The sequence below is a fragment of the Lepus europaeus genome, chromosome 4, assembly GCF_033115175.1.
Source record: "Lepus europaeus isolate LE1 chromosome 4, mLepTim1.pri, whole genome shotgun sequence".
Lineage (NCBI taxonomy): Eukaryota > Metazoa > Chordata > Mammalia > Lagomorpha > Leporidae > Lepus > Lepus europaeus.
In genome coordinates, this window is record NC_084830.1 from 972285 (window position 1) to 994337 (window position 22053).

At 62.7% G+C, this 22053-nt stretch overlaps 1 protein-coding gene across 1 annotated transcript; it reads left to right on the forward strand.

Annotated features, from left to right (window-relative positions):
* Window positions 1–15266: 15266 nt before the first annotated feature.
* GFUS (GDP-L-fucose synthase) lies at window positions 15267–19454 on the forward strand. The gene is made up of 11 exons (XM_062189429.1): window positions 15267–15344; window positions 15742–15898; window positions 16147–16261; window positions 16989–17117; window positions 17202–17275; window positions 17633–17766; window positions 17834–17898; window positions 18071–18137; window positions 18818–18897; window positions 19050–19149; window positions 19250–19454. Exons 2-11 carry the CDS (start codon window positions 15753–15755, stop codon window positions 19303–19305), a joined length of 966 nt encoding a protein of 321 aa, XP_062045413.1. The 5' UTR covers window positions 15267–15344; window positions 15742–15752; the 3' UTR covers window positions 19306–19454.
* Window positions 19455–22053: the final 2599 nt, after the last annotated feature.

Below are 22053 nucleotides of genomic sequence, written 5' to 3' on the forward strand. Positions count from 1 at the left end.
ATAAAATCCTGCCCGCAGAGTTGTGCACAAAGTGCGCTCTGCTCACGGCGGCTGCGTCCCCAGCCGCTGCCCCCACGCCGGGCCACCTGCAGGCCGCCGCGCCCTCCCCCGCGTGTCTCCGCGGCTCCGGGAAGGCACGGGGCGAGCACCCGGGATCCGTCTGGCTCCTCTCACCGGCAGCCCCGCGGCTGAGGCACACTCTGGAAGTGTCGACCAGGTGCACAGGGGGACCGGCCTGCTGTGCGACAACACCGGCCGAACGGACTCTGGGCCACTCCCTGGATGGCCGCAATGGCCAGGGCTGGGACAGACGGAAGCCAGGGGCCTGGGGCTTCATCCAGGTCCCCCACATGGGGACAGGGGCCCAACGCTTGGGCCCTTCTCTGCTTTTCCCAGGCCGTAGCGGGGAGCTGGATGGGAAGTGGAGCACCCGGGACTTGAACCGGTGCCGATAAGGGATGCGCGTCGCAAGTGGCACCTTCACTAACCGCTGTACCCCGGCGCCGGCTCTTCAGTAAGGCGCAGTCTCCCTGGGACTTCAGTGGAGACCTGGGGTCTTCCCAGAGGGGTCAGAACCGGGTTCTCAGCCCCATGTGGCCTCTCACCGGCCCCCTCTGCAGGCCACGCAGGACCCCTCGGGTTGCGGGCATCTGGTGCCTGCCCACGAGGACCCCGTGTGCAGGCGCCTGAACCAGACGTTCATCTGTCAACCGGGAAGCCTGATTCCACGTGCCAGCAGCTGGCGTTGCTGGCTTCTGAGCGCCCTGCCCCTGGCTGGGGCCGGCTGCTCCCTGGCAGGAGCCACGTAAAGCCTCTTCTCCCTGCTCGCGCCCCGGGAAGGAAGCAACAAAGTTCTGTTGTCTCTCCCCGCTGTGAGAGAACAGATCCTAGCCGACCAGGGCCCCGTCTTCGTGGCCTGCCCCAGGTACAGCCCCTTTGGGGATTCAGGCTTCAGCTTGGGGACTTAGGGGAGACACATTTCAGTACCTAACAGACTACTTTTTAATGAATCTTTTAATACCATACGTGGCTTTTTTATAAAAGATCTATTTATTTATTATAAGAGAGGCAGAGAGAGAAAGGACTTCATCCACTGGTTCACTCCCCGATGGCTGCAACGGCCAGAGCTGGGCCGATCAGGAGCTTCTGGGTCTCCCACGTGGGTGCAGGGCCCAAGGACCTGGGCCATCTTCCGTTACTTTCCCAGGCCGCAGCAGAGAGCCGGATTGGAAGTGAGCAGCTGGACTCACGGGATGCCAGCACTGCAGGCAGCGGCTCTACCTGCTGTGCCACGGCGTGGCCCCAAGGTTTACTTTTTTGAAAACATAAATGTCATTGCTTCCTAAAATGCACGAGTTGGAATTCCCCGGCAGTGCCCAGCTTCCTGCAGGCGGCGACTGGTGTCGACAGCTCCAGGAGGGACACGGTCACCCCTGGAGCAGGAGGCGCAGGTGCAGGGGTGCCACGTCGGCCTCCGGGCCCTCTGAAGCCACGCGCCGGAGCAGGACGAGACCACAGTGAGGCCGCGGCGGTCCTGAGACCCCTGGCCTCGCACCTGGGCAAGCTGCTGGGAAAGTCAGGTACCTGCCCCTGGCCTGCAGGTGGAGCCCTCCTCCCAGCCCCACCCCGCCCACAGTCAAAACCCCAAGCAAGCGGCGACACGTAGACCAGCAGTGAAGACGCCCCTGCCTCCCAGAGCAGATCCTGGGCAACACGGCACCGCTTCTTCAGGGCGCGCAACAGCCAAGCCCTCTGCCGTAGGGGTCCCGGCAGGGCCCTGGGTGAGGGTTATCCTGAGACGTCCTCAATGGGGTCATCAGGAAAACTTGTTAAAAATCCGTTCGGCCGGCACTGTAGCACAGCAGGTAAGCTGCTGCCTGCAGTGCCAGCATCCCATAGGGGCGCCAGTTTGAGTCCCGGCTGCTCCACTGCCCATCCAGCTCTCTGCTCTGGCCTGGGAAAGCTGTAGATGATGGCCCAAGTGCTTGGGCCTCTGTACTCACGTGGGAGACCCAGAAGGAGACCCTGGCTCCTGGCTTCAGCCTGGCTGTTGTAGCCATGTGGGAATGAGCCAGCGGATAGAAGATCTCTCACACTCTCTTTCTCTCCTCTCTCTCTATATATAACTCTGCCTTTCAAATAAATAACATAAATCTCTAAAAAAGAAAAAAATCGGTCCCCAAGCCCACTGCAGATCGTGATGAAGAGAGACTGGAGGAGAGGTTAGCACAGGTGCGTGGGGGGCCCCGGGGCCTTCAGGGCACTCGTGTGTCGCCAGAGGGCCTGGGGTCAGGAAGGCTCCGCCACAGGAAACCTCAGAGAGCCCCAAGGCAAGCACCTGCCGCCCCTCCGCCCTCTCGTCCAGGCACATGGCTAGCCCTGCAAACCGAGGACGGGTGGCAGTTAGGCCAGGGCTGCCGTCACCTCGCCTGTGCTGGGAGCTCAGCCCTGTGCCGGGGTGCAGCCGTGCCACGCCCTCTCCCCATAACCTCCCACGCGAGCCCTCTGTGAGAACCCTCAGCAGCAAGGAGCGAAAACCCAAGCCAGACGGGGCCAAAGCAAGAGCGAGCAGCTCGTGCCCAAGCCACAGAGTGGCCCAGGGCTGCTGCCCAGTTCCGCTGGTTCTCAGGCTCCAAGTGACATCGCCACACGGGGGCCCAACGCTTAACACTGGCCTGGGCCCAACATACAGCGGCCAGAATGGCTGCTGGCCACACACGGTGGGACTCAGCCTGGTCATTGTTCTGGCACTGCGTCTACCCTCCTGCCCTTAAAAATTTTAAATATATTATTGGGGCCAGCGCTGTGGGATAGTGGGCTAAGCCTCCTGGCTGCTGTGCTTCCAATCTAGCTCCCTGCTGGGGCAGCAGTGGAAGATGACCCAAGCGCTTAGGCCCCTGCACCTATGTGGGAGACCCAGAAGAAGCTCCTGGCTCCTGGCTCCTGGCTCCTGGCTTCAGATCACCAGCTCCAGCCGTCACAGCCATCTGGGGAGTGAACCAGCGCAAGGAAGACCTCTCTCTCTCTCTCTCTCTCTCTCTCTCTGTCTTCCCTCTTTCTGTCTGTAACCACTTCTCAAATAAATAAATAAATCTTAAAATATATATTTTTCATTTTATTTGAAAGGCAGAGAGACAGGAAGATCTCCCATCCTCTGATTCACTCCCCCAAATGCCTGAAACAGCTGGGGCTGGGCCCTGCCGAAGCCAGGAACCTGGAGCCCCACCCAGGTCTCCCATGTGGATGCCTGCCGAAGCCAGGAACCTGGAGCCCCAGCCAGGTCTCCCATGTGGATGGCTGCCGAAGCCAGGAACCTGGAGCCCCACCCACGTCTCCCATGTGGATGGCTGCCGAAGCCAGGAACCTGGAGCCCCACCCACGTCTCCCATGTGGATGGCTGCCGAAGCCAGGAACCTGGAGCCCCACCCAGGTCTCCCATGTGGATGGCTGCCGAAGCCAGGAACCTGGAGCCCCACCCAGGTCTCCCATGTGGATGCCTGCCGAAGCCAGGAACCTGGAGCCCCACCCAGGTCTCCCATGTGGATGGCTGCCGAAGCCAGGAACCTGGAGCCCCACCCACGTCTCCCATGTGGATGGCTGCCGAAGCCAGGAACCTGGAGCCCCACCCACGTCTCCCATGTGGATGGCTGCCGAAGCCAGGAACCTGGAGCCCCACCCACGTCTCCCATGTGGATGGCTGCCGAAGCCAGGAACCTGGAGCCCCACCCACGTCTCCCATGTGGATGGCTGCCGAAGCCAGGAACCTGGAGCCCCACCCAGGTCTCCCATGTGGATGCCTGCCGAAGCCAGGAACCTGGAGCCCCACCCACGTCTCCCATGTGAAGGACCCTTATGGGGGAGAGGGACAAGAAACTAGGCCTGGGCAGATATCGGGGGCTTCTTAAGAGGTTAGATGTTCCCCAGGGTCCAGCGGGCACGTTCTCTGGGAAGGAAAAGTCTATCCCCTTTAGAGAACCTCTAGGCATGCCCAGAGCAGAGCTGCCACTCCCCCTTCGAAGAGTCTCAGTACTCTCCTCAGCATTCTCCTCAGCTGGTTCCCTCAGCACTCTCCTCAGCATTCTCTTCAGCTGGTTCCCTCAGCACTCTCCTCAGCATTCTCCGGTATGCTAATTATCCCTCTATATAACCTGTGTGAAACTGCCGCTCAGGGCTCCTCACCGCCTTAGGTGGGGGCCCGTTTGCGCAAACGTACAATAAATACCTCATGCTTTTTGCATCAACTGGTCTGGAGTCTGGATTTTTGGGCGTCCTCTCGAGCAAGTGGGCATCTCTACAACTGAGAGGTCCAACATTTTGGCGCCCAACGTGGGGCTCGAGGTCGCCCTCAGACCCATTCTCTGCAGGACCAGTTGGAGGTATAATTAAGTGTTTTCTGTATGTTGTCTTTGTCTTGAGTATTCTGATTCTGATTCTGACTGAAGTATTCTGACTGGCCAGTATCTGACCTGACTCTGTGGGACCAGTGGGGGAGGCAGGCGTGCCCAGCAACCCCTGGCCCGTGCCCCGGAGGACGCTCCGGGATGAGAGGGGAAACCCTCGGTCTGTTCCCCCGGAAGACGCACCCGGGGTGGTCTGGAGGTGGGTCGGAGACCAAGTCTCCCTCCTTCCCGGGGAGGGCTGGTCAGGTAGCCGCTCCCAAAACTATTTTAGCCATGTGGTTTGTCTTACTTATTGTATATGTTTGTGCATTGGCTGTTCTTTTTGTTTGGGTTGAAATCCTTGCACACATGGGTCAACAAATAACCACCCCTTTAAGTCTCACTCTAGATCACTGGAAAGACGTTCGAGAACGCGCGCGCCACCTCTCAGTGGAGATTAAAAGGAAACAATGGGCAAAATTCTGTTCCTCAGAGTGGCCGGCCTTTGAGGTCGGCTGGCCAAGGAACGGCACTTTCTACAATTGGAAAACCCATAACCCCTCTTTCTCTCAGGACCCCCAGGCTCTGACTGGGCTGATTGAGTCAATTTTATTGACTCATCAGCCCACCTGGGATGATTGTCAGCAGCTCCTGCAGACCCTCCTCACTACTGAGGAAAAGCAGCGTGTCTACCTTGAGGCACGGAAAAACGTCCCTGGAGCAGATGGCCGACCGACCCTACTGCTAAACGAAATCGAGGAGGCGTTTCCCTCAACCCGTCCTGATTGGGACTACACCACCGTTGCTGGTAGGGAGCGACTTCGTCTTTATCGCCAGATTCTCCTTGCGGGTCTCAGAGGGGCTGGAAAGCGCCCCACCAATTTGGCCAAGGTACGTGCAGTAGTACAGGGGGCTGAGGAAACGCCGGCAGGCTTCCTAGAAAGATTAATGGAAGCCTACCGTATGTATACCCCGTTTGACCCCCTGGCAGAGGACCGGCAGGGAGATGTAATCATGTCCTTTATAGGACAGTCAGCGCCGGACATCCGCAATAAATTGCAGCGGCTAGAGGGGCTTCAGGGGTATACTATACAAGATTTAATAAAGGAGGCAGAAAGGATTTACAATAAAAGGGAGACCCGAGAGGAGAAGGAGGAAAGGATCCGCAGGGAGCAGGAGGAAAGGGAAGACAAAAGAGATAAAAGACGTAATCGAGAGCTTAGTAGAATTTTGGCCACCGTAGTGCAGGATACAGAAAGGAGTAGACCAGGACAGAATAGGGACTTGGGAGACAAACGAAAGCCTCGGGTGGAAAAAGATCAATGTGCCTATTGTAAAGAAAGAGGACATTGGGTCAAAGATTGCCCGAAGAAAACACAGGGACCAAAGATCCTGTCCCTGGAAGAAGACGACTAGGTGAGTCAGGGCCAGGAGCCCCCCCCTGAGCCCAGGATAACCCTTGAAGTGGGGGGCAGACCGGTAACCTTCCTGATTGACACGGGAGTCCAGCACTCGGTACTGACTTCAGAAAAAGGGCCTTTAAGCTCCAAGATTTTCCTCAGGCCTGGGCAGAGACTGCGGGAATAGGGCTGGCCGTCAACCGGCCTCCCTTGATCTGAAGCCCACGGCCATTCCCGTGTCAGTTCGTCAATATCCGATGGGCAAGGAAGCTAAGGAAGGTATCCGGCCACATATCCGGAGACTGTTACACCTAGGCATTTTAAAAACCTTGTCGTTCACCTTGGAACACCCCCCTACTACTAGTAAAGAAGCCTGGTACGGGTGACTACCGCCCGGTACAGGACTTGCGGGAGGTTAACGGGAGAGCAGAGGATATGCATCCCACGGTGCCCAACCCCTACAATCTGCTAAGTACCTTGCCTCCGACCCACGTATGGTGCACTGTGTTAGATCTAAAAGGTGCATTCTTTTGTTTAAGACTGAGCCCTCAGAGCCAATCCATCTTTGCTTTTGAGTGGAAAGACTCAGAGACCGGGTTTTCAGGACAACTCACCTGGACAAGGTTGCCTCAAGGATTTAAAAACTCGCCTACCTTGTTTGATGAAGCTCTGCACCTAGATTTGGCCGACTTCCGAGTCAACCATCCGGATCTGGTCCTCCTGCAATATGTGGACGACCTCCTCCTTGCCGCTGAAACTGAGCAGAGCTGCCACTCTCCTCAGCATTCTCCTCAGCAATTCATTGCCCCGGGCACCAACGAGGAGACGACTCCGTAGCAAGGGGAAACAGGATGGCAGACGAGGCCGCTAGGGCGGCAGCCCTGAGCCAACAGGTGCTCCCGTTAAAGACAATTGAGCCCACCCAAGTATCGAGGGAACCACCTTTCCTCTATTCGGACCAAGACTTAGATACGATTCAGCGGCTCGGTGCAGAGTATGATGAACAAATAAGGGTTTGGAGGCTCGGAGAGAAAATAGTCTTGCCACATCAATTGGCTAAAGAAATAATTACCAGCCTCCATCAATGGACTCATTTGGGATACAAAAAGCTAAAAGCAGCCTTACAGGAAGATAGGCAGTCTTACTACATCCCCGGACTTGACTCTTTAGCCCAGCAGGTGACTGAATCCTGTGTTCCGTGTGCCAAGGTAAATGCCAGACACCTCAAGCTCCCGGAGGGAGCTAGGGTAAGAGGAGACCGACCAGGAATCAACTGGGAGGTCGATTTCACTGAGATAAGGCCGGGCAGTTATGGGAATAAGTATCTTCTAGTTTTTGTAGACACCTTCTCCGGATGGACTGAGGCATTCCCCACAAAACGGGAAACCGCCCAGGTGGTCGTCAAGAAGATCATAGAGGAGATCTTCCCCCGGTTCGGCTTGCCTAAGGTAATCGGGTCCGACAATGGCCCAGCGTTTGTCTCCCAGGTAAGTCAGTTGGTGGCCAAAGCATTAGGCATAAATTGGAAATTGCACTGTGCCTATAGACCCCAAAGTTCAGGACAGGTAGAAAGAATGAACAGAACAATTAAAGAGACCTTGACCAAATTAGCGTTGGAGACTGGTGTTAAAGACTGGGTCCAACTCCTCCCTATGGTGTTGTTCCGGGTCCGAAACACGCCCTCTCATTGCGGGCTGACGCCATACGAAATCCTTTATGGAGGGCCCCCACCAGTAGCAGGCTTGCTTGACCTTGCCAGTGACTCCGTTGCCGATGCCCCTAAGTTACAGGCCCGGTTGAGAGCACTCCAGATCATCCAGAACCAGGTCTGGAAACCTCTTGCAGCAGCCTACCAACCCAAGACGACAACCATTCCACATCCTTTCCAAATCGGTGATGCTGTGTATGTCCGAAGGCACCAATCTAAGACTCTAGAGCCCCGGTGGAAAGGCCCCTTCACTGTGCTGTTGACAACTCCCACCGCTCTCAAGGTCGACGGAATCGCTGCTTGGGTCCACGCCTCACACGTGAAGCGAGCACCACCTCCCCAGGGCCCCGAGGATCCGGATAGACCAGCCAAATGGAAGCTCCAGCGCACTCAGAACCCACTCAAGCTAAGACTTTATGATGTTCCTGGCCTTTCCCCATTGTTTTTCCAATCCCCATGCTCCGCAATTGTTAACGTGGAACCTAACCCAGTCCAGTAAGAACAGAGTTTCCTCCCTCCAGTGAGGCAGGTTCTCCCCAGGCCGGTTCAATAGATTTTAAGATTAAAATCTTTGCAAAAAGAAAAGGAGGGAATGAAGGACCCTTATGGGGGAGAGGGACAAGAAACTAGGCCTGGGCAGATATCGGGGGCTTCTTAAGAGGTTAGATGTTCCCCAGGGTCCAGCGGGCACGTTCTCTGGGAAGGAAAAGTCTATCCCCTTTAGAGAACCTCTAGGCATGCCCAGAGCAGAGCTGCCACTCCCCCTTCGAAGAGTCTCAGTACTCTCCTCAGCATTCTCTTCAGCTGGTTCCCTCAGTACTCTCCTCAGCATTCTCTTCAGCTGGTTCCCTCAGCACTCTCCTCAGCATTCTCCGGTATGCTAATTATCCCTCTATATAACCTGTGTGAAACTGCCGCTCAGGGCTCCTCACCGCCTTAGGTGGGGGCCCGTTTGCGCAAACGTACAATAAATACCTCATGCTTTTTGCATCAACTGGTCTGGAGTCTGGATTTTTGGGCGTCCTCTCGAGCAAGTGGGCATCTCTGCAACTGAGAGGTCCAACACATGTGGATGGCTGCCGAAGCCAGGAACCTGGAGCCCCACCCAGGTCTCCCATGTGGATGGCTGCCGAAGCCAGGAACCTGGAGCCCCACCCAGGTCTCCCATGTGGATGCCTGCCGAAGCCAGGAACCTGGAGCCCCACCCACGTCTCCCATGTGGATGGCTGCCGAAGCCAGGAACCTGGAGCCCCACCCACGTCTCCCATGTGGATGGCTGCCGAAGCCAGGAACCTGGAGCCCCACCCACGTCTCCCATGTGGATGCCTGCCGAAGCCAGGAACCTGGAGCCCCACCCACGTCTCCCATGTGGATGGCTGCCGAAGCCAGGAACCTGGAGCCCCACCCACGTCTCCCATGTGGATGCCTGCCGAAGCCAGGAACCTGGAGCCCCACCCACGTCTCCCATGTGGATGGCTGCCGAAGCCAGGAACCTGGAGCCCCACCCAGGTCTCCCATGTGGATGCCTGCCGAAGCCAGGAACCTGGAGCCCCACCCAGGTCTCCCATGTGGATGCCTGCCGAAGCCAGGAACCTGGAGCCCCACCCAGGTCTCCCATGTGGATGGCTGCAACTCAAGCACTTGAGCCGTCCGCTGCTGCCTCCCAAGGTGCACATTAGCGCTGGAGTCAGGAGCAGAGCCAGGATTCGAACCAGGCACTCTGATTCAGGGTGGCAGTGCCCCGCAGGCCTTGTACCTGCTGGGTTAGCCACGTACCTTTGCGCTGTGTCTGGGAGACTGGGAGGCCTGTCCCTCCGCCCTGAACACTTCTGTGCTCCCCATCACCAGCCAGTCCTCGTGGACCCCAGCTGGGAATCACGCGGTCAGGCAGCAGCCTAAGCTTCCACAGGCCGTGTGCCAAAGGCTTGGGACCCCAGGCTTGCACCGGGCTCACCAGGCTGGCACTGACGGGCAGTGGCGTGAGTGGCTGCTGTGCTCTGTGTAACTCTAACCAGAGCAGCAGAGTCTTCTTTGGAAAGGACGGGTCTGTTTCAGCTCGCAGTTTGAGGCTGCAGGGTCTGGGGGAGGCGCGACCCCGGGGGGAGGCAGGAAGCAGAGAGCACAGGCAGGCAGCACTGGAGCTCAAATTGCCAAAACCTGGGGAAGCAGCCTCCGCGGGCGCACCCCAAGACCCCACACCCACCCCCCGGTGCCCCCCACAACTCCACGGTGAGTCAACCAGCCACGAGCAGTACGACATTACAGTTTTTGCTTTGTTATTTTTTTAAATTTATTTATTTAAAAGAGTTACACACAGAGAGAAGGAGAGGCAGAGAGAGAGGAGAGAGAGGTCTTCCATCTGCTGGTTCACTCCCCAGTTGGCCGCAATGGCTGGAGCTGCGCCGATCCGAAGCCAGGAGCCAGGAGCTTCTTCTGGGTCTCCGACGTGGGTGCAGGCGCCCAAGCACTTGGGCCATCTTCTGTTGCTTTCCCAGGCCAGAGCAGAGAGCTGGATCGGAAGAGGAGCAGCTGGGACTTGAACCAGCACCCATATGGGATGCTGGCATGGCAGGCGGCGGCTTTACCCACTACACCACAGTGCTGGCCCCTGCTTTGTTATTTTAGACTGTTTTTTTCTTTTTTTTGGAAAGGTAGAGTGACAGAGAAAGGGAGGGAGGGAGGGATCGAGGGAGGGAGGGAGGGAGGGAGAGAGATTGAGATCTGAGTCACTCCCCGAATGGTCGCAACAGCTGGAACTGGGCCAGACAACAGCCAGGAGCCAGGAGCCTGGAACTCCCTCCTGGTCTCCCATGTGGGTGCAGGGGCCCTAGCACACGGGCCATCCTCTGCTGCTTTCCAGGGAGCTGGATTGGAAGTGGAGCAGCCGGGCCTGGAACCGGCACTCCCACATGAGACATGGGATGTCAGCATCATACGTGGCAGCTTAACCTGCTGCACCACAACGCGGGCCCAAGACACGGTTGAAAGAGCTGCATGTGTTTTGGGGAGACAAACCTTACCCAAGTGGAGACTTGGCATAGCCACGGTGTCCAGGAGGGGGCCCAGCGGAAGCTGCTGTGGTCGCTGGAGGTGTGTCCCGGTGTCTTTGGAACAGATCTCCTGAGAGGGCTGGTTCCAGAGCCCGGCCGCTCCCTGTCTCTCTGCTTCCTGGCTTGGCGTGTGACCCCCCCATCTGCGCTGCCCACCACCCCCACAGGATGCCAGATTAGCGGGGCCGCCCGATTGTGAGCCAAAGGACTCCTCTCTTGCTAAGCAGCTGCTCTTGGGCACTTGTCACAGTGACAGAAAGTCGACGCTGGGTCCCATGGTGTCATCCATTCTGACACTGCACTGGGGTCCCAGGCGGCAGGTGCAGTCCCGCGAGGCTGCCCCGCCCCGCCTCCTTGAACTCCAGGTGGTCCCACACCTTCCTCCAGGTTAGGAACTCGCTGGAGCGGCTCACAGAACTCAGTTGCTTTCCTGGCATCTCCTGGCTTCTTACAAAGCATACAACTCGGGAAAGGCCCTGCAGCTCAGGATGGGGGGCGGGACCCCCAGCAGATGTCCTACCAGGCGCACCTCGGTGGCCCACCCGCCGGGAAGCTCATCCGGCCTTCGGGCCCACTTGATGCAGCTGAGCTCAGAGGGTGGGGCTGGGAGCTGCAGCCCTCATGCTGTCTGCCTGTGGACCCGTGCCACTGAGCTGCCAAGGGCTCTGCCTTAAGGCTCTCATTGGCATAAGCTCAGGTGTGGTCACCAGGGGCTCCCTATGGGTCAGAAAAGACCCCTACCACCCAGGAAACCCCAAGGGCTCTAGGGGTCTGGCAGCAGCAACTGTGGATGGATATACCACCTACTGCACCACCCACCAAGGCAGCACATGGCACCTGGTCTACACTGCAGTGTCCACACAGAGACAGCCGGTGACACCCGGTCTACACTGACACTGCAGTGTCCACATGGAGAGAGACAGCTGGTGACACCCTGTCTACACTGACACTGCACTGTCCGCACGGAGAGAGACAGCCGGTGACACCAATCTACACTGACACTGCACTGTCCACACAGAGGGAGACAGCCGGTAACTGTGGGGAACGGCAGGCTGGCCACCTGTGGGAACCTCCTCGTCTGCATAGCTTGCAGCACTCGGTTGACCACCAGCACTCGGTCGACCACAAGGCCCACGAAAACAGCCAGGTGAAACAGATGGAACAGAATGGACTCTGCATAAACTAGGAGGAACCAGGTGAAACAGATGAAGTTGAGGCAGGGCAGACTCTGCATAAACAACTAGGAGGAACCCGGTGAAACAGATGAACTTTCGACCTGAGACTGTACGCGTCCTTTCATCTGATTGGACGATACCAGTGTGACCTGCACGGGAAGAGAGCCGCTATTGGCTGTGGAGCGGATGCGCCACAGGACTTGGGGTATAAAGGGACATTGGGACTTGGGCTTGGAGCTCCTCCTCCTCCTTCTCTCCCCTCACTCTTTCCTTCTGCCCCCACAAGTAAAAGTTCCTTGAGAACCGAGAGACAGTGACCGTGTCGTGACTGCGTTGGACCCTTGCTGGTGAGGGTCCGACAGGTGACACCCGGTCTACACTGCATCACTGCACTTTCCACACGGAGAGAGACAGCCGGTGACACCCGGTCTACACTGTGTCACTGCACTGTCCACACGGAGAGAGACAGCCGGTGACACCCGGTCTACACTGCGTCACTGCACTGTCCACACGGAGAGAGACAGCCGGTGACACCCGGTCTACACTGCGTCACTGCACTGTCCACACGGAGAGAGACAGCCGGTGACACCCGGTCTACACTGACACTGCACTGTCCACATGGAGAGAGACAGCTGGTGACACCCTGTCTACACTGACACTGCACTGTCCACACGGAGAGAGACAGCCGGTGACACCCGGTCTACACTGTGTCACTGCACTGTCCACACGGAGAGAGACAGCTGGTGACACCCGGTCTACACTGACACTGCACTGTCCACACGGAGAGAGACAGCCGGTGACACCCGGTCTACACTGTGTCACTGCACTGTCCACACGGAGAGAGACAGCCGGTGACACCCGGTCTACACTGTGTCACTGCACTGTCCACACGGAGAGAGACAGCCGGTGACACCCGGTCTACACTGTGTCACTGCACTGTCCACATGGAGAGAGACAGCCGGTGACACCCGGTCTACACTGCATCACTGCACTTTCCACACGGAGAGAGACAGCCGGTGACACCCGGTCTACACTGCGTCACTGCACTGTCCACACGGAGAGAGACAGCCGGTGACACCCGGTCTACACTGCGTCACTGCACTGTCCACACGGAGAGAGACAGCCGGTGACACCCGGTCTACACTGCGTCACTGCACTGTCCACATGGAGAGAGACAGCCGGTGACACCCGGTCTACACTGCGTCACTGCACTGTCCACACGGAGAGAGACAGCCGGTGACACCCGGTCTACACTGACACTGCACTGTCCACATGGAGAGAGACAGCTGGTGACACCCTGTCTACACTGACACTGCACTGTCCACACGGAGAGAGACAGCCGGTGACACCCGGTCTACACTGTGTCACTGCACTGTCCACACGGAGAGAGACAGCCGGTGACACCCGGTCTACACTGACACTGCACTGTCCACACGGAGAGAGACAGCCGGTGACACCCGGTCTACACTGCATCACTGCACTTTCCACACGGAGAGAGACAGCCGGTGACACCCGGTCTACACTGCGTCACTGCACTGTCCACACGGAGAGAGACAGCCGGTGACACCCGGTCTACACTGCGTCACTGCACTGTCCACACGGAGAGAGACAGCCGGTGACACCCGGTCTACACTGACACTGCACTGTCCACATGGAGAGAGACAGCCGGTGACACCCTGTCTACACTGACACTGCACTGTCCACACGGAGAGAGACAGCCGGTGACACCCGGTCTACACTGTGTCACTGCACTGTCCACACGGAGAGAGACAGCCGGTGACACCCGGTCTACACTGTGTCACTGCACTGTCCACACGGAGAGAGACAGCCGGTGACACCCGGTCTACACTGTGTCACTGCACTGTCCACACGGAGAGAGACAGCCGGTGACACCCGGTCTACACTGTGTCACTGCACTGTCCACACGGAGAGAGACAGCCGGTGACACCCGGTCTACACTGTGTCACTGCACTGTCCACACGGAGAGAGACAGCCGGTGACACCCGGTCTACACTGTGTCACTGCACTGTCCACACGGAGAGAGACAGCCGGTGACACCCGGTCTACACTGACACTGCACTGTCCACACGGAGAGAGACAGCCGGTGACACCCGGTCTACACTGACACTGCACTGTCCACACGGAGAGACAGCCGGTGACACCCTGTCTACACTGACACTGCACTGTCCACACGGAGAGAGACAGCCGGTGACACCCTGTCTACACTGACACTGCACTGTCCACATGGAGAGAGACAGCTGGTGACACCCTGTCTACACTGACACTGCACTGTCCACACGGAGAGAGACAGCCGGTGACACCCGGTCTACACTGTGTCACTGCACTGTCCACACGGAGAGAGACAGCCGGTGACACCCGGTCTACACTGACACTGCACTGTCCACACGGAGAGAGACAGCCAGTGACACCCGGTCTACACTGACACTGCACTGTCCACACGGAGAGACAGCTGGTGACACCCTGTCTACACTGACACTGCACTGTCCACACGGAGAGAGACAGCCGGTGACACCCGGTCTACACTGCGTCACTGCACTGTCCACACGGAGAGAGACAGCCGGTGACACCCGGTCTACACTGTCCACTGCACTGTCCACACAGAGACAGCTGAGAATAGGTGGCAGTTAGGTCTACACCCCACATCGTCTGGTTTGGCCTTCCAGTGAGTAAATGATGCGCCCATGGTAACGTGGTTTATCCGGGAGGCAGAGAGGCCTCTCCAAATGCCAACAGCTGAACTTGCCGGGTGGGAGCTGGGAGCCAGGAACTCACCCATGTGCGCGGAGGACCCGGCTCCTTCAGCCTGCACCTGCTGCCTGCCCCTGCGCCAAAGGCCCCGCCCACGATTGTTCATTGTAGCAGCTAATTAACATAATTACTAATTTAGGGACCCTGTCTTGATTAACAAAGCTGCCGGCCCCTTCACCAGCACAGTCAACTGCGCGGCGGAAATTCGTCCGAAACCACCGCTTTCCAGACACGGCCCGTGTCACCCCCAGCAGCTGAGATGCTGTCGCAGCGCGGGAGTGACAGCTGGTAGACACCGCCGGCGACAGAAGGCCCGCACGGGAGCGTGGCCGGCGGCTCCGGGAGCGCGCACCGGAGCGCGCGTGGGTGCGGGGCCCCTCGGCACCCGTCAGGCCTCCGCGCCGGCAAAGGCGCCTCTGTCCGTGGGCGGCGGCTCCCACCTCGGCCGAACCTCGGCGTCCCGGGACCACGGAGGGCCGGCTCCCCGAGTGGGCCGAGAACATGAGGCGAGCAGGACATCGGAGGGTCAGCGAGGGACGCTCGAGAATCGCGTGCGGTCCCGCTCCCGACTGTCCGGTGAGGGCTCAGGCGCGGTGCCCGCCACGATTTAGCCGCTGTGGCCACCTGCTGCCTTGGGACCCGGAGCGCCAGCCTCCGGAGTGAGCCTAAGCTTCCCAGGTGGCTGCGCGGCCTCGGACTACACTTCCCAGGTGCCCGCGCGGCTCAGGGACTACACTTCCCAGAGTGCCGTGGGACGAGGACGCGGTCCCGCCCCCGCCCCGCCCCCTGGCCGCGCGCGTGGCCGGAGACTCGCCAGGCGCCGGAAGCAGCTCTACCCGCCGGGCAGGTGGGGCTGGTGACAGGTGAGATTGCACCGGACGCCGTGGGGACCCTCGCGGGCGCGACGTGGCGAGCCCGGGCCCGGGCCCTGCGTGCTCTGGGAGGGCCAGGGAGCCCCGGGGGCCGGCGCCGACCGCGGGACCCCAGCCGCGGTGACGGCTACCCGCGCACCCCGGGTCGGGATTGGCCGTGGGGACGCGCGGCGCTCCCAGCGGAGTGTCCCGGAGGTCTGTGCGGGAGGGATCAGGCTCGCGAGCGCTCTGCGGGTTCAGTCCGGAGCGGGTGGGCGCGGGGCTGCAGCTGGGGGCCGCCCCTGCCTCCCTCCTGTCCGTACCCTGGAGGCCCGTGCAGAGCTGCAAGCCGCGAGCGCCCGGGGAACAGAGCGGGCAGGAGGGGGCCTCACAGCCTCCGGGCTTGCAGGTGCAGCCAGCATGGGTGAGCCCCAGGGGTCCACGCGGATCCTGGTGACCGGAGGCTCTGGGCTGGTGGGCAAAGCCATTCAGAAGGTGGTAGCGGATGGAGCCGGCCTGCCCGGAGAGGAGTGGGTGTTTGTCTCTTCCAAGGACGCGGATCTTACGTGAGGAAGCCATCCCCGGGGACCCCCACCCTCCCCGTGCCCGCTCCACACCACCGAGCTCCGGGCTGGCCTGTCTCTGAGCCTGGCAGTAGCCACGTGTCCCGGACCTGCCCGCCAGGTGGCTGGCCTGGGCTGGGTGTGCCCCGCGGACGTCCTGGGTCCCTCCCTGCCCAATGCCCTCGCGCCCGTCCACACTGGATGCCCACCTGCTGCGGCCCCGTGGGGCCCCTGACACCCGGCTCCCCCAGGGACGCGGCGCAGACCCGAGCCCTGTTTGAGAAAGTGCAGCCCACCCATGTCATCCACCTTGCCGCCATGGTGGGGGGCCTCTTCCGGAACATCAAATACAACTTGGACTTCTGGGTGAGTGAGGGGCCCAGCAGGCTCCTGGTGGGCTTCGGGTTTCCACCCGGGAGCAGAGGTGGGACGGGCCGCAGAGCTGACCCCCAGTGTCTGCCGTGAGCGCTGAGGCTCCTGGGCTGTGTGCCCTGGTGGGGAGGGCTGTGGTATAAGGACCCTTCCCCTAGGGCGGCCTGGACCCCCCTGCCTGTGGGCAGCAGCCTGGCCTGCGTGGCCTGCACCAATGACCACATTCTGCCCCAGGCCCTCCTGCTCTCAGCGTGCCAAGCAGTGGCCTGGCTGCCACCTCCGCCCTCTGCTAAGACCAGTCCAGATGCCCTGGCCATCTCGGGGCCAGCTTGGGGAAGGGATGTGGGTGCTGCGGAGGGGTGGGCAGACCAAGACCTGGGTGCTCCTGGGAAGCCGGGCCTGCGTGGGTTCCTCTGTGCGAGGGTCACCGAGGGGCCCCTTCTCCCCCTGGAGTGGGGGTCCCACGGCACCCCGGGGACAAACTGGGCCTCTTTGGCTCCTTCCATCCCCCCCACTCCCGCTCTGACCTCAGCAGCCCTGGACAGGGGTGGGTACCTCTCCTCTCCCCAGGGAGCCAGGGCTAACGCTCCAGCAGCCCTGGGTGGGTGGGACCCTTTGCAGGGGGTGACGGGGAGGCTCTGGGACCACTCCTGTCTGAGGGGCTTCACCCCTGAGGGTTGGGGAAGGGCTGAGGTCCCGATCCGCGCCCCCTGCCCCGCAGAGGAAAAACGTGCACATCAACGACAACGTGCTGCACTCGGCCTTCGAGGTGGGCGCCCGCAAGGTGGTCTCCTGCCTGTCCACCTGTATCTTCCCCGACAAGACCACCTATCCCATCGACGAGACCATGGTGAGGGGCGGGGCCCGGCGGGGGCGGGGCCTGACGGGGCGGGGCCGGGAAGCCGCGGCCTCAGCGCGCCTTCGGCTCCCGCAGATCCACGACGGGCCGCCCCACAGCAGCAACTTTGGCTACGCGTACGCCAAGAGGATGATTGACGTGCAGAACAGGTCCGGGCGGGGCCGGGAGCGGGGTTCGCGGGCTGCGGCGGGGGCCGAGGTCGGGCTGGGCCAGGAGCGGGGTTCGCGGGCTGCGGCGGGGGCCGAGGTCGGGCTGGGCCAGGAGCGGGGTTCGCAGTCTGGGGCGGGGGCGGGAGCGGGGTTCGCGGACTAGGGTGGGGGCCGAGGTCGGGCTGGGCCAGGAGCGGGGTTCGCAGTCTGGGGCGGGGCCGGGAGCGGGGTTCACGGGCTAGGGTGGGGGCCGAGGTCGGGCTGGGCCAGGAGTGGGGTTCGCAGGCTGGGGCCGGGGCCGGGGTTCTCGGGCTGGGGCCGGGCAGGCGCTGAGACGCTGCGTCCCCGCCCCCGCAGGGCCTACTTCCAGCAGCACGGCTGCACCTTCACCGCCGTCATCCCCACCAACGTGTTCGGGCCCCACGACAACTTCAACATCGAGGACGGCCACGTGCTGCCCGGGCTCATCCACAAGGCGCACCTGGCCAAGGGTGAGTGCGCGCGCGGCTGCGGCCCGAGCCCCGGCCGGAGGGCGCTCTGACCGTGTCCTCCGCGCAGGCAGCGGCGCGGCGCTGACCGTGTGGGGCACCGGCAGGCCGCGGAGGCAGTTCATCTACTCGCTGGTTCGTAGGGACGGGGCGCGCGGGGCGGTGGGAGGAGCGGTCCTGGTCTGCGGGGTCCCCACGGGAGCTGCCGGCGCACGGGGAGGCAGGACCGGCCACAGGGGGCCCGTCGGGGGAGGCCCGGTTGTACCCCCTGAGCAGGGCCGGCTCCCACCCTCCCTCCGGCCTCCAGGACTTGGCGCGGCTGCTCCTCTGGGTGCTGCGGGAATACGAGGAAGTGGAGCCCATCATCCTGTCAGGTGCGCTGGGCGGGGCCGGCACCGCCCATCCCCGGGCGGGGGCGGGGCAGGTGCAGCCCATCACGTGTGGGGCGGGGGCGGGGCAGACGGAGCCCATCACCCTGTTAGGGGCATAGTGTGGGCGGGGCAGGCGCAGCCCAGCACCCTGATATGGAGTGGGACAGGTGCAGCTCATCAAATGTCAGGGGGCGGGATAGGTTCAGCCCATCACCGTCAGGGGGCGGGGCAGGCACAGCTCATCACATGTCAGGGGGCGGGGCAGGTTCAGCCCATCACGTTGTAGGGGCGGGGTCGGGGCAGGCGCAGCTCGGCATCCTGACTTGGAGCAGGGCAGGTGCAGCCCATCACCGTCAGGGGGCGGGGCAGGTTCAGCCTATCACCTTGTAGGGGTGGGGGCGGGGCAGGCGCAGCCCAGCATCCTGACATGGAGCTGGGGCAGGTGCAGCCCATCACCGTCAGGGGCGGGGCGGGGCGGGGCAGGTGCAGCCCGTCACCGTCAGGGGCGGGGCGGGGCGGGGCAGGCGCAGCTCGTCACCGTCAGGGGTGGGGGCAGGCGCGGCCCATCACCCTGTCGGGGGCGGGGCGGGGGCGGGGCAGGCGCAGCCCAGCCTCCTGGCGAGGGCGGGGAGGGGCGGGAGCCCGGCGTGGGGCCCCGGCCTGACCCAGCTGCGGCCGCGCAGTGGGCGAGGAGGAGGAAGTGTCCATCGCAGAGGCCGCAGAGGCCGTGGTGGAGGCCATGGGCTTCCAGGGGGAAGTCTCCGTATCCTTTGAAGCAGCCGGGAGCTGCACGGACGCCTGTCCTCCCCGAGCCCCCTCCCCACAGCAGGACGGGGTCCCCCCGGCTCCCCAAGGCCCCCAGGAAAGGCAGGGGGTGGGGATGCTTTTCGGCTGTGGCCTTGACCCGGCGCCCAGTTCGACGCCAGCAAGTCTGACGGGCAGTTTAAGAAGACGGCCAGCAACGGCAAGCTCCGGGCCTACCTGCCCGACTTCCGGTTCACGCCTTTCAAGCAGGGTGAGCCCTCCCCTCGGGGCCCCCCCGCAGCCCCTCCCTGTGCGGCCTGGGAGCCCAGCTCAGAGTGGCCCTGTGTCCTCGGGCCCCCCCACCTCTACAGCCGTGAAGGAGACCTGTGTTTGGTTCACCGACAACTACGAGCAGGCCCGGAAGTGAAGCCAGCGCCAGGGCCACCACCTCAGACCCTGCCGAGCCAAGGGGTTCCACCCCCGTGCCAGGACGCCCCCTTCGTGTCTGTCCTCAGGGAAGGCGAGGCCTGGGCAGGCCCGGCCTGAGCGTGCTGCCAATAAAGTGCATTTCACAGGCCTGGCCTCGGCAGCTGTGTGCCCAGCCACCCCCGGCTGGGTCGCCCTGTGCTGCCCAGCCGGACGGCTGCTGGCCCTCCGCGGGCAGGAGGCGTGGAGAGCCAAGGGTGAGGATGGGAGGTGGGAGCGGGCTTGGGTGAGGCAGGGCATGGCAGGCCTGGGTGACCGGGCACCCCCGGCCTCCCTGCCTTAGCCCTGAGGCCCTTACAGGAGCCGCTGTCTGGATTTAGGGAAGGCACAGGATGGCCCAGGCGGGGCCGGGGCTGGGGCTGGGGCCAGGGCGCAGCCTGGCCGGCGCAGGTCAGCTCTGCCACCAGGGGGCGAGCACCATCACCGGAGCCCCTGTTCGCCGCCGGGAGACTGAAGTCCAGAAAGCTGAGCCAGGGTCTCCCCGCGGGGTGGTGCTGGGACGGGGACACAGGTCCTGCTGCCTACGGCCTTCCTGGTGTGGGGGTCGCCAGGACCAGGCCCCTCCCTGGCCACGGTCTCCCGGGAGCCCCTTGCTGTGCTCACCTACGCTCGTGTCTCCCCTGTTACCTGGGCAGCGTTGGTGACTTTCCCTGTCCCGGGCACCCAGGTCAGACCTGTGCACCTGAATCCCTGAGCCCAGACCTGGGTGCCTGCACCCCTGAGCCCAGACCTGGGTGCCTGCACCCCCGAGCCCACACCTGTGCCTGCACCCCCGAGCCCACACCTGGGCGTCTGCACCCCCGAGCCCACACCTGGGCGTCTGTACCCCCGAGCCCACACCTGGGCATCTGTACCCCCGAGCCCACACCTGGGCGTCTGTACCCCCGAGCCCACACCTGGGCGTCTGCACCCCCGAGACCACACCTGGGCGTCTGCACCCCCGAGCCCACACCTGGGCGTCTGTACCCCCGAGCCCACACCTGGGCGCCTGCACCCCCGAGCCCACACCTGGGCGCCTGCACCCCCGAGCCCACACCTGGGCGTCTGCACCCCCGAGACCACACCTGGGCGCCTGCACCCCTGAGACCACACCTGTGCCTGCACCCCCGAGCCCACACCTGGGCGCCTGCACCCCCGAGCCCACACCTGGGCGTCTGCACCCCCGAGACCACACCTGGGCGCCTGCACCCCCGAGACCACACCTGTGCCTGCACCCCCGAGCCCACACCTGGGCGTCTGCACCCCCGAGCCCACACCTGGGCCTGCACCCCCGAGTCCACACCTGGGCGCCTGCACCCCCGAGCCCACACCTGGGCGTCTGCACCCCCGAGACCACACCTGGGCGCCTGCACCCCCGAGCCCACACCTGGGCCTGCACCCCCGAGCCCACACCTGGGCGTCTGCACCCCCGAGCCCACACCTGGGCGCCTGCACCCCCGAGCCCACACCTGGGCGCCTGCACCCCCGAGCCCACACCTGGGCGCCTGCACCCCGGAGCCCACACCTGGGCGTCTGCACCCCCGAGCCCACACCTGGGCGTCTGCACCCCCGAGCCCACACCTGGGCGCCTGCACCCCCGAGCCCACACCTGGGCGCCTGCACCCCCGAGCCCACACCTGGGCGCCTGCACCCCCGAGTCCACACCTGGGCCTGCACCCCCGAGCCCACACCTGGGCGCCTGCACCCCCGAGCCCACACCTGTGCCTGTACCCCCGAGCCCACACCTGTGCCTGCACCCCCGAGCCCACACCTGTGCCTGCACCCCCGAGCCCAGCTGAGCCTCTGTAGCATCTGTCACCACCCCTTTCTCTGGGAAGCCAGAGTTCCTGCTCCAGGCCTCCCCACCTTGCAGGTTTCCCCTGAAGTGGCCCTCCCTCCAGGAAGCCGTCCCTGACTGCCTCTCAGCCCTCTCACACCACCAGTCCTGCTGTGCCAGGGTGCCGGCTTCTCTGGCTCATGGACCTTGAAGCCCAGGACCTGGGTTGTGGGTGGGGGTCCTGTCCATGCGAGGGTCCTGGGAACACCCCTTGGACCAGGCAGGTCTGGAACCATGGGAAGGGCCCAGCAGAGGTTCAGGGATGCACTTGGCAGGTGACAAGTGGCTGATGGGCTTCCAGCCAACATGGTGTGGGACGGGTGCAGAGCTGCCCATGGCCAGGGACAGCGGGGACAGGAGCAGAGCTGCCCATGGCCAGGGACGGCGGGGACAGGAGCGGAGCTGCCCATGGCCAGGGACAGCAGGGACAGGAGCGGAGCTGCCCACGGCCAGGGACGGCGGGGACAGGAGCGGAGCTGCCCACGGCCAGGGGCGGCGGGGACAGGAGCGGAGCTGCCCACAGCCAGGGACGGCGGGGACAGGAGTGGAGCTGCCCACGGCCAGGGACAGCAGGGACAGGAGCGGAGCTGCCCGCGGCCAGGGGCGGCGGGGACAGGAGCGGAGCTGCCCGCGGCCAGGGGCGGCGGGGACAGGAGCGGAGCTGCCCGCGGCCAGGGGCGGCGGGGACAGGAGCGGAGCTGCCCACGGCCAGGGACGGCGGGGACAGGAGCGGAGCTGCCCACGGCCAGGGGCGGCGGGGACAGGAGCGGAGCTGCCCACGGCCAGGGACGGCGGGGACAGGAGCGGAGCTGCCCACGGCCAGGGACGGCGGGGACAGGAGCGGAGCTGCCCACGGCCAGGGGCGGCGGGGAC

Excerpts from the sequence above, each read along its gene's own strand:
- GFUS (XM_062189429.1), top strand. The coding sequence starts at position 15,753 with ATGGGTGAGCCCCAGGGGTCCACGCGGATCCTGGTGACCGGAGGCTCT. Across the intron at positions 16,262-16,988 it reads AATACAACTTGGACTTCTGG|AGGAAAAACGTGCACATCAA; the intron begins GTGAGTGAGGGG and ends CCTGCCCCGCAG. Across the intron at positions 17,767-17,833 it reads CAAGGCGCACCTGGCCAAGG|GCAGCGGCGCGGCGCTGACC; the intron begins GTGAGTGCGCGC and ends TCCTCCGCGCAG.